At 47.6% G+C, this 12,084-nt stretch overlaps 1 protein-coding gene across 2 annotated transcripts in view; it reads right to left on the bottom strand.

The window, feature by feature from the left end:
* Positions 1–2,816, bottom strand: part of PDLIM3 (PDZ and LIM domain 3) — a 39,373-nt gene extending 36,557 nt beyond the window's left edge. Inside the window, exon 1 of one of the 2 annotated variants that reach the window (XM_069977718.1) lies at positions 2,561–2,816. In XM_069977718.1, coding sequence (XP_069833819.1) covers positions 2,561–2,653 — 93 coding nt within the window. In that variant the 5' untranslated portion in view covers positions 2,654–2,816. The remainder of the gene's footprint in view (positions 1–2,560) is intronic. The other variant, XM_069977719.1, reaches the window with a different exon arrangement.
* Between the last annotated feature and the right edge of the window lie 9,268 nt (positions 2,817–12,084).

The following is a 12,084-nucleotide window of genomic DNA, read 5'->3' as shown; positions in this document are numbered from 1 at the left end:
AGGTCCTGGCAGATCACTGTCAGTACATACACGCAGCGGTCTGAACGACCGCTGCGTGTATGTAAATCTGCCGGCTGCTTAACCCCTTCTGATGCCGGCCGGCCGCCTCCCGCTCAGCTCTGTATACATTACCTCCTCGCTCCACGGGGTCCCGGCGTCCTGCTCTCCCGCCCGGCCAATCAGTGGCTGCTGCAGGGCAAAACACTGATTGGCCGGGCGTGAGAGCAGGACGCCGGGACCCCGTGGAGCGAGGAGGTAATGTATACAGAGCTGAGCGGGAGGCGGCCGGCCGGGATCAGAAGGGGTTAAGCAGCCGGCAGATTTACATACACGCAGCGGTCGTTCAGACCGCTGCGTTTATGTACTGACAGTGATCTGCCAGGACCTAGCCGACTTGCAGCGTTATTAAAGGACAACTCCCGCGCTAAGGAAAAAAAAACAAAAACCAATCAGAAACCTAGCTTTTATACTTATCATCCCTCCTGAGCTGTCACTGTTTGAATTTCCCTCCGTCTGTGTACCTTCTGATTTCTAGTCTTGTTCTTCATTTCTTCCTTGCTTCCTGGTTTCAGCTTCCCATGATGCACTTTGGCTGCTGTGACAAGCCAGCCCCCTGCTGTGACACAGCAAGTGCCTGCCCCTCCATTCACTACAACTCCCATCATACACTAAACATGACCCCCTCTCTGGCTCTCTTCAGTCAGGCTGCTATATACACACACTGAAGCTGCACACACATCACCTCACTGTAGTGTACATTCTGCAGGATTAGGTCAGGGCAGCAGGGGAGACATGCCGGGAGTGAGGAGAAAGATAAGCAAGTGACATCACTCACTCACTGAGTCCACTCGGCAGCAGGAGGGAGTATGGGGGAGGGGGTCCTGTAGCTGGTTATGTGTCGGGAGTCAGTCACGAGTCATTATTGAGTTGCAGAATGACAGATGGCTTACAGTTGCTCAGCCAATGGGAGCTGAGCAAGCCTAGTCACCTGACCAGGCAGGGGAGGGGGAGGCTGGTGTGACAGGAGCTAGAGCAGCCCTCCTGCTGATGACACATGTCACTAGAAGGAGCTGAGAGAGCAGCCTGGTGACGACAGTAATTAGGTATGAAGGAGTTTCTTACACTTCCTGGTGGGGGATGAGGGGGGAAAAGACAGGGAAGGAGGACAGACAGGTGATTGAAGTATATTACAGTGTTATATAACTTTGTAATGTGCTTCAATTACTGGGAAAAAGTTTTTCATGGGAGTTGTCCTTTAACGCTGCGAGTCGGTAGGTGTGAAGGCACCCTTAAACAGAATACAGCACCTTAAAGGGATACACCCACCTTAGACATTTCACATATCCACTATTCTAGCATATGCTGTTGCAGTTCTGTGACCCGCATAGGTCCCTTGATTCCTAACTAGCCTGTCAGACTCCAGCCACTGCATCCTGAATCTCATCATTCATGTCTACAAGAATTGTGGAAACAGCAGCGCCCAGACGGGACAGGTGTCAGAGGACATCCATTCTCAAGATAGATGTGAGTCTCAGGAGTAGGTATAGATCAATGATCTACATCCACAGTTTTTCTACTAGGCCATGTTCACAAAACATACTTTTAATGAAAAGAACAGCTGTTGTTCTCAATTAAAACAACGGCTGTTCTTTTCATAATGATAATAATGAAATTTCCATTGAAGTCAATGCCAACAATGACTGTTGTTTCACACGACCATCAAAGTAACGTTATAAAAATGTTCATGAGATAATGAAATAATGTTCATGTCATTTATTTCCGGCCATTGTCCATAGACTTAAATGCTGTTTTTATTCAAAACAACTGCTGTTGTTTTGAGTTCCAAATAACAGCCGTTGTTTATACGTTGTGTGAACATAGCCTTATACTGATATGAAATCTGTAACAGCACATGTGGTTTTTAGTATAGTATAGCTCCTCACACCGAGGCCCAGGTGTACTTCTAACCTCTCTACCCCTGTAGTTATTTTATAGTTTACAGATCAGTAGAGTATAGTATAGCATAGCTCCTCTCACAGAGGCCCAGGTGTACCTGTAACCTCTCTACCCCTGTAGATATGTTATGATGTACAGATCAGTATAGTATAGCCTCTCACACTGAGGCCCAGGTGTACCTGTAACCTCTCTACCCCTGTAGATATGTTATGGTGTACAGACCAGTATAGTATAGCCTCTCACACTGAGGCCCAGGTGTACCTGTAACCTCTCTACCCCTGTAGATATGTTATGGTGTACAGATCAGTATAGTATTCGCCTCTCACACAGAGGCCCAGGTGTACCTGTAACCTCTCTACCCCTGTAGTTATGTTATGGTGTACAGACCAGTATAGTATAGCCTCTCACACTGAGGCCCAGGTGTACCTGTAACCTCTCTACCCCTGTAGTTATGTTATGGTGTACAGACCAGTATAGTATAGCTCCTCACACAGAGGCCCAGGTGTACCTGTAACCTCCCTGTAGTTATGTCACAGTTTACAGACCAGCAACAATACCAGTTTGTTTTACAGTGTTATATATTGTTAGTTGTCATTTTACTTACCCTAGAGATCACCAGAGGCTGGTTAAAGTCTATGCCTCCAGTTAACCTGAATCCCCAAGGAGCAGGTCCGGGTAGGACCACATTTTGTGGCATTTGTCTTTTCCGGTGAGCTTTAGAGTTGTGAAGAAAAAATACAGTGAAGGAAAAAGTCTCAGATCCAGAATCCTAAGGTTAGAGCTTCTTTAGGCAGCAGCTGAAACAGCCCAACTCCCTGATGCCTAATGATCTGCTCTTTATCCTTTTCCTCAGCCTGACGTCACAGCCTGGAGCGGAGACCTAGAGAGAAGAGAGTATGAGGGGAGGAGAATGAACAGAGGGGGAAGAAAGACAGCGAGGGATGTGTTATGGAGCTGGCATTCCTAAACCTTAGGACACTTCAGTCATTGCAGCTCCAGTATGTTAACTCTTTAATGAGTCTTACATTCATTCATGTACACTTCACGCTCGCAGGGCACTTACATAATTTTAACAATGAAGTCATATTTTCAGTTTTGCCAGAACCTGTCTGATTCTACATCTGGTAATGCTTTGGATTGTCCTGTGCTTCATGGGTACAACTGCTTTAGTTTACTGTACATTTTCCCATCAGTCATTTTCAGCAGATTCTTCCTGAGTTCACATGGCTACATCATTGAGTATTTACAGAGACAAGTCAAAAGATTGGATCAGTCGGGGTCTGAATGTTCAAACCACAGACTGATCGGTAGAATAAGTCGGGAGAAGTCCCTGCTTCTCTACGTTCCTCTCCCTGCCCTGTGTCCATCCTGAATGACCCCGTAGACTTACATTATGCAGCCGTCCAGGCCACATAACACAGAGCTGGGAGAGAAAGAACTGCGCTCTAAACACTCAGACCTCGACTTATCAAAATTTTTGACGTGTCACTGTGACATGTCAAAACTTTTTTCGAATGACAGGTACACTTTAACCCTTTTTTATATTACAAACATCAGTAGTAAGGTAGATGTGTAGATTGTTGGGGGCTGTTGGCCTTTTGTAGTTGTTCTTCAATCACAGAAGATACATTGTACAGTTATTGTTCAGTACGCTGTGTACATGACACTGTGTTACAGTGTCATATAAGATCATTTGTTCTCATGGCCGACCACTAGAGAAGTCCCTGTGACTATTTTTGTCAGTCCAGAAGAATGTGGTAATGTACCAATAGACCTTCACCACCTATTCTTCCAATCTCTCCCATATAAGTACATGCTTGGCCAACCATTTGTGTTTTCAGTTGGGAGCAGGGAATAACCTGCTGTTAAGCAGACAGCTTCATTCATTGTGTGGTGACAGTGACTGGCTGCGTTCACAGTTTATTGAGGGCCCCACAGCTCAGGAGAACAGCTGGTTGGTGGGGTGCCAGGTGTCAGTACCTCCCCCATCAGATATTGATGGCTTATGCTAAGGTTGGCCCATCATAAGCTTTCGCCAGGTCACCCCTTTTTAGGCTATGCTCACACACATTTATGCATGTTACATTCATTTTATGGCCATCAAAGTGACAAGCTGTTTACAGATAGAAAATTGCTATTTTACTCAATACTTCCAGCCTTTAAAAAAGACTGCAAATTTACATGCAAAAATTGCCAAATGTTTTCAGCCATGGTGTCACGGTGTGGTGAAGAAAGCAGCTACAGTATGTTTTTTTAAACTCTGGATAACCCCTTTTAGTGTACCTATTACTCCAGGTGTATAAAGTATTTACAGCAGTTTCCCCTTTTTCTTTGTACTCTTGTATTGTCAGCAATTTCCTGAGCTCAGCTCCAGAATGGCCAGACACTAGCTTGTACAATGTACTCCCATACATAAAAGCACTGTTCCTCCCAGCCCACAGTTCTGTCTGCTTCTAATAAAGTAGTACCTGGGTGAGCTCTCTATGTTCTCCCTGCCTAAATACTGTGATCAATCATTCTCTGCTACATGAGACTATGAGATCTAGTAACCTATCTGCTCCCCTGGCCACACACACCAATACAGCAGCAGCATTGTGTTTAGCTTAGATTTTACATTGAAATGAGTGTTCTGGTGTACAGCCCAAGCACTATTGCATTATAGTTGCCTTTAATCAGAGTAATTGTCAAGTATAATTCCTGCATACACTACTGGTAAACTAAGTATGGTGAATTTTGTTAATAAAGTAATATCTTTGAGTTGAATATACATTAGATCACCTATAAAAGTAAGGATATATTAAGGGAATTCAGAGCACAACATCTAAAACAACATCATGAAGATACGTAAATACCAGAGCAGCCTGGCCCCCAATAACAGCTGTGGTCCAGGGCCAGTGATTCTCAGGGTAGTCAATGGCAATTGGTTCAGGAGGCTTTCAGGAATAATCCTACTAGCAATGAGGACATAGGTGGCACTGACATTGGTAAGGTAATGGAAGGTAAAGTAAAAGTAAGGTTCAGGGAAGAAACAGAGTGCTGCACCTCACACCTATGGCTGATACTAGTGCCGCTTGGCTAAATAAAAAACACATCAGAATTTTGTGTATGAATTGATCAAGCCATACTGCCCCATGTACCTCGTGCCGGTATCTGATACACATGGGTCCCTACACTAAGTCCACACCGTGCCAGTCAGTGGCCACCAACCCCGCAGGCGTGCGCAGCCAGGGAACGGGGGCCATGGGACGGCCCTGCGACCCCCATGCCACAGGACCAGACCCAAAAACACCACACCAGAACACGGCCAGCACCGCCGGCGGGGAAGGTCGCCCCCAAGCAGCACAAGTCTGGATAAGGTATTACACTCACCATAGCTGCAGCAAACAGAATGGGAAAAAAACAGGAGGGATTAAAACCATGTGCACTCAGGTGTCTCCTGCTAATTGCGGTCATGTGGGTCTCACCAGGAGGAGTGCAAAACACGGAGAAAAGAGAGAAACAAAATGCGGTTCAGGGAAGAAACAGAGTGCTGCACCTCACACCTATGGCTGATACTAGTGCCGCTTGGCTAAATAAAAAACACATCAGAATTTTGTGTATGAATTGATCAAGCCATACTGCCCCATGTACCTCGTGCCGGTATCTGATACACATGGGTCCCTACACTAAGTCCACACCGTGCCAGTCAGTGGCCACCAACCCCGCAGGCGTGCACAGCCAGGGAACGGGGGCCATGGGACGGCCCTGCGACCCCCATGCCACAGGACCAGACCCAAAAACACCACACCAGAACACGGCCAGCACCGCCGGCGGGGAAGGTCGCCCCCAAGCAGCACAAGTCTGGATAAGGTATTACACTCACCATAGCTGCAGCAAACAGAATGGGAAAAAAACAGGAGGGATTAAAACCATGTGCACTCAGGTGTCTCCTGCTAATTGCGGTCATGTGGGTCTCACCAGGAGGAGTGCAAAACACGGAGAAAAGAGAGAAACAAAATGCGGTTCAGGGAAGAAACAGAGTGCTGCACCTCACACCTATGGCTGATACTAGTGCCACTTGGCTAAATAAAAAACACATCAGAATTTTGTGTATGAATTGATCAAGCCATACTGCCCCATGTACCTCGTGCCGGTATCTGATACACATGGGTCCCTACACTAAGTCCACACCGTGCCAGTCAGTGGCCACCAACCCCGCAGGCGTGCACAGCCAGGGAACGGGGGCCATGGGACGGCCCTGCGACCCCCATGCCACAGGACCAGACCCAAAAACACCACACCAGAACACGGCCAGCACCGCCGGCGGGGAAGGTCGCCCCCAAGCAGCACAAGTCTGGATAAGGTATTACACTAACCATAGCTGCAGCAAACAGAATGGGAAAAAAACAGGAGGGATTAAAACCATGTGCACTCAGGTGTCTCCTGCTAATTGCGGTCATGTGGGTCTCACCAGGAGGAGTGCAAAACACGGAGAAAAGAGAGAAACAAAATGCGGTTCAGGGAAGAAACAGAGTGCTGCACCTCACACCTATGGCTGATACTAGTGCCGCTTGGCTAAATAAAAAACACATCAGAATTTTGTGTATGAATTGATCAAGCCATACTGCCCCATGTACCTCGTGACCCACATGACCGCAATTAGCAGGAGACACCTGAGTGCACATGGTTTTAATCCCTCCTGTCTTTTCCCATTCTGTCTGCAGCAGCTATGGTGAGCGCAATACCTCATCCAGACTTGTGCTGTTTGGGGGCGACCTTCTCCGCCGGCGGTGCTGGCCGGGTTCTGGTGTGGTGTTTTTGGGTCTGGTCCTGTGGCATGGGGGTCGCAGGGCCGTCCCATGGCCCCCGTTCCCTGACTGTGCGCGCCTGCGGGGTTGGTGGCCACTGACTGGCACGGTGTGGACTTAGTGTAGGGACCCATGTGTATCAGATACCTGCACGATGGTACATGGGGCAGTATGGCTTGATCAATTCATACACAAAATTCTGATGTGTTTTTTATTTAGCCTAGGGGCACTAGTGTCAGCCATAGGTGTGAGGTGCAGCGCTCTTTTTCTTCCGTGAACCGCATTTTATTTCTCTCTTTTCCCAGTGTTTTGCACTCCTCCTGGTGAGACCCACATGACCGCAATTAGCAGGAGACACCTGAGTGCACATGGTTTTAATCCCTCCTGTCTTTTCCCATTCTGTCTGCAGCAGCTATGGTGAGCGCAATACCTCATCCAGACTTGTGCTGTTTGGGGGCGACCTTCTCCGCCGGCGGTGCTGGCCGGGTTCTGGTGTGGTGTTTTTGGGTCTGGTCCTGTGGCATGGGGGTCGCAGGGCCGTCCCATGGCCCCCGTTCCCTGACTGTGCGCGCCTGCGGGGTTGGTGGCCACTGACTGGCACGGTGTGGACTTAGTGTAGGGACCCATGTGTATCAGATACCTGCACGATGGTACATGGGGCAGTATGGCTTGATCAATTCATACACAAAATTCTGATGTGTTTTTTATTTAGCCTAGGGGCACTAGTGTCAGCCATAGGTGTGAGGTGCAGCGCTCTTTTTCTTCCGTGAACCGCATTTTATTTCTCTCTTTTCCCAGTGTTTTGCACTCCTCCTGGTGAGACCCACATGACCGCAATTAGCAGGAGACACCTGAGTGCACATGGTTTTAATCCCTCCTGTCTTTTCCCATTCTGTCTGCAGCAGCTATGGTGAGCGCAATACCTCATCCAGACTTGTGCTGTTTGGGGGCGACCTTCTCCGCCGGCGGTGCTGGCCGGGTTCTGGTGTGGTGTTTTTGGGTCTGGTCCTGTGGCATGGGGGTCGCAGGGCCGTCCCATGGCCCCCGTTCCCTGACTGTGCGCGCCTGCGGGGTTGGTGGCCACTGACTGGCACGGTGTGGACTTAGTGTAGGGACCCATGTGTATCAGATACCTGCACGATGGTACATGGGGCAGTATGGCTTGATCAATTCATACACAAAATTCTGATGTGTTTTTTATTTAGCCTAGGGGCACTAGTGTCAGCCATAGGTGTGAGGTGCAGCGCTCTTTTTCTTCCGTGAACCGCATTTTATTTCTCTCTTTTCCCAGTGTTTTGCACTCCTCCTGGTGAGACCCACATGACCGCAATTAGCAGGAGACACCTGAGTGCACATGGTTTTAATCCCTCCTGTCTTTTCCCATTCTGTCTGCAGCAGCTATGGTGAGCGCAATACCTCATCCAGACTTGTGCTGTTTGGGGGCGACCTTCTCCGCCGGCGGTGCTGGCCGGGTTCTGGTGTGGTGTTTTTGGGTCTGGTCCTGTGGCATGGGGGTCGCAGGGCCGTCCCATGGCCCCCGTTCCCTGACTGTGCGCGCCTGCGGGGTTGGTGGCCACTGACTGGCACGGTGTGGACTTAGTGTAGGGACCCATGTGTATCAGATACCTGCACGATGGTACATGGGGCAGTATGGCTTGATCAATTCATACACAAAATTCTGATGTGTTTTTTATTTAGCCTAGGGGCACTAGTGTCAGCCATAGGTGTGAGGTGCAGCGCTCTTTTTCTTCCGTGAACCGTAAAGTAAAAGTAATGTTCACACATAGCCGCTGCCGCTCCTATTACACAGCACAGCGGCATCTGATCGTTGCCATTGTTGCTGTTTGTCTGTTGCCTTTTATTACACAAAACGATTATGGGCCATAATGGTTGATAATCAGCCAAATACGTCCGTAATCGCTTCTGCTTCGTGTAATAGGGCCTTTTCACAGAACGCTTTCTTATTATTTAAGGTTGTTATGCGATTGTTTACTCTATCTAATCCCAACAAATGAAGGAACGATGTGGCAATACACTGGACAATTATTGAACAATTAGCAAACAAATGCAAAATAACAGTGAAGGAATACAGCAAACAAATGTGAAATTACAGCGAACGATTTAGGATGTGTTCACATGTACAGGATCTGCAGCAGATTTGATGGCGCAGATTTGAAGTTGCAGATTCAAATCGGGGCCATAAAATCTGCTGTGGATCTGCTGCAGATCCTGTATGTGTGAACGCACCCTAAGCCTATGTTCACACTACGTTTAAACAATGGCCGTGATTAATACTGAACTTACATTGTGCTGTCCTCTATGAAATCCCGGTTGGAGTGTGTACACACTCCGGCCGGGATCCCTAACGGCGCAGCAAAAAAATGGTATGTCAGATTTCTGCTGCCGCTATTCAATGAATAGTGGCCGCAGAGAACCTGTCAGTTCACACAATGGAGCGTGTGGCTCCGGCCACACGCTCCATTGTGTGCAGCTGCAGATTCGGATGTGTGCGCCCGTTGCCGTATTCAATAGCAGTGAACAGGAAGGATAATCAAATCCGCTGCGATATGGTATGTGTGAAGCTACGCTAACAAAGATTTAGTATCAGCACCAAATGAATGGTGATCGATTTCTAGTCATTTGATTGTTGCCTGTATCCACACAAAACGATTATTGTTTAAATTCGAACAATATAACAATAATTTGCACAATATTCGTCCTTTGTAATAGGGCCCTTGCTCAGTTTAATCTATATATATTTATAAGCACATTAGGACCTTGAATGTCATCCTTTACCTTCCTAGTAGTACTAAAAGAACTACTATATGCCTTTCTGTGAGCCAATTTAGTATTATGGTGCTGTGATGTTGTGAGCTCAGGAGTTGTGCCTGTACCATCACTTGTATGTTATGTGGCTGACACCCATCAACAACAGTGGGGACTGGAGATAACTCCAGATAACTTCTGTCTATTTGGCCCCTTAAATAAGTAGCAGCAATGCAGTAGCAGCTGTATAAGTAGTCTGACAGAAGGAAGGGACTGTAGCAGTATCCTGCAGAATAAAGCAGAAAAACGTATACCAGATGGTGAGCAGAGCTAGAATGTAAACAAATACATGATGTTGGATTTAACTTTTTTATTACACCCCATAAAAAGAAATCAATAAGTACTCAAACACGATCCCGTATAAAACGACATGGGGTCATATCAGTGGAAAAAATTAAAAAAAAGTTACAGCTTTTAAAATGCGGAGATGAAACAATTACTGTGGCACTACTAACTTAGGCTGGGCCTTAAAGAGTTAAAGGCCTTTTTGACATGTCTGCCTGGATAGATGCAGAATAATCACTGATCATCCTGCTCCATTCATGCTTCAAAGAACTCACTGAAGCAGACTAATGAAAGCAGTTATGGCATGAGGAGAACTAAGTACTGTATATCTCAACCTGTAGTCTGAGAATCAGCTATGGTAAATGTCCTGCTTTCAGCTGATACTTACCGAGTATTAATGTCATATTCAACATTAAAAAGATGGTCTCATAGTTACGAAGGCAGTCATATTTGGGCTATGTTTACACTATGTAAAAGTACAGCCATTGTTGCCATCGGCATTGAGAAAAGTTATCTACATTAGGGTCCGTTTACACTACGGGTCAATTCTTTGAACGGAGAGACGCAAGCCCTCCCATTCAAACAGATAGCAGGCAAGATTCTACATGCGATTCCGTAGTGTGAACGGGCCCTTACAGAGGAGTAAGTGAAGATGAGTTTGCTTAGTCCATTATAACCTATGGAGGGGGGAGGGGCCGAGGGGGATGAGTGAGCAGGTAGAGGAGACAAACAGCCCTGCAGCTTGGAGACTGTCTGGATTCAGAGATCAGAAAGCTCAGTGCTGGTCTGGGAACTTGGTGAGATAAGATAGCAGGATTATATGCTGTGCAGGAATGCCTTTTCTCCTCTTCATGCTAACCCTCCCCTCGACCTCTCCCCCTCCATAGACCATAATGGATACAGCAAACCTGCTTCTTCTGAAGTGAGGGGGGGAGGATGCAAAACACCTTTTTGAATACAGGAGGAAACTCTTGCTTAAAGAGGACCTGTCACCCCCCGTGCCGAGGTGACAGGCTCCTGACCCCCTGCTAGATCCCCCTATACTTACCTAATCGTGCCGGGTCCCGCTTCCTGATGCGGTCGTGTCACGGAGATTTCAGCTCCCGAAGCCCGGCGAGCGCGCACACAGGAGAGTCCGACACTCATAGAGAATGAATGGGGAGTCCGATGTTCCGTCATTCTCTATGGGCATCGGACTCTCCTGTCAGCGCGCGCGCCGTGCTTCGGGAGCTGAAATCTCTGTGACCCGACCGCATCAGAAAGCGGGACCGGGCGCGATTAGGTAAGTATAGGGCGCTCTAACGGGGGGTTGGGAGCCTGTCACCCCAGCACGGGGGGTGACAGGTATCCTTTAATAAATCCTATTCCAGGGTTTTTTAAAATTGCTTATACTATTGATTTCGGCAAAGTGACATTTAGATGACAGTTACACTATATAGTGGCATATAAAAATGGTTACAAGAACAGAGACCTATGCCATTTTTGGCAAAGTGTTTCATGGATGGATCTAATGTGTGTTAAAAAGATCAGTCCAATGAAATAATCCAATGTGCTGTTCGCAGTTTGGCTTGGAAAGACACAGCTCATGTTGGACACTTGGCTTCTATGCACAAGCTGTCAGGAGCTGGTACGCTCGGCTCCTGGCACTGCCGACGACGGCACTAGCAACCGGGCCGTCTGGTTTCTAGGGGTGTGCCGGCAGCGTCCCCAGTCTCTCTTGACGCGGCCTGGGCCCACGCTGTTACACTAGTTTAAATTGTACTGGCTGGCGGACGGCAATGCCAGTCAGCTTTGTATTGTCGCTGGGGGCTAGAGTCTTTGCCCCAATGACGTTCTGGGGCTGGGACTCTAGTCTTCATAAGACTACTACCCCCATCATGATTAGTTGCCTGCGATAGAGCCTTACTTGTGAGTGCCTAAGCTAGCAATTTCTTTTCTGGTTATTCTCCTGGTTAACTGATCCTTGGCTTGACTTCTTGACTACCTATCTGCTTCCTGACTTAGTACTGTGGAGACCGTTTGTTACGACCCGGCAAGTGGACTCTCCATTTATTGTGTTTGTATTGTCTTGTCTCTGTCTTACACCCTATATAGCAATCAGTCTACAGGTTGGGGCCGGCCTGTTAAGGAGCTGGTCACTCTAAAAGGCAGGGACAGTTTAGCAGGTGCAAGTGACAGGGCTTCACTTTGTCTTGTGTCTTTGAGTCCCTTCCTAACACAAGCCCTATTG

The sequence above is a fragment of the Dendropsophus ebraccatus genome, chromosome 7 (assembly GCF_027789765.1).
Source record: "Dendropsophus ebraccatus isolate aDenEbr1 chromosome 7, aDenEbr1.pat, whole genome shotgun sequence".
Taxonomy (NCBI): domain Eukaryota; kingdom Metazoa; phylum Chordata; class Amphibia; order Anura; family Hylidae; genus Dendropsophus; species Dendropsophus ebraccatus.
This window is presented reverse-complemented; position numbering and strand designations above follow the sequence as displayed.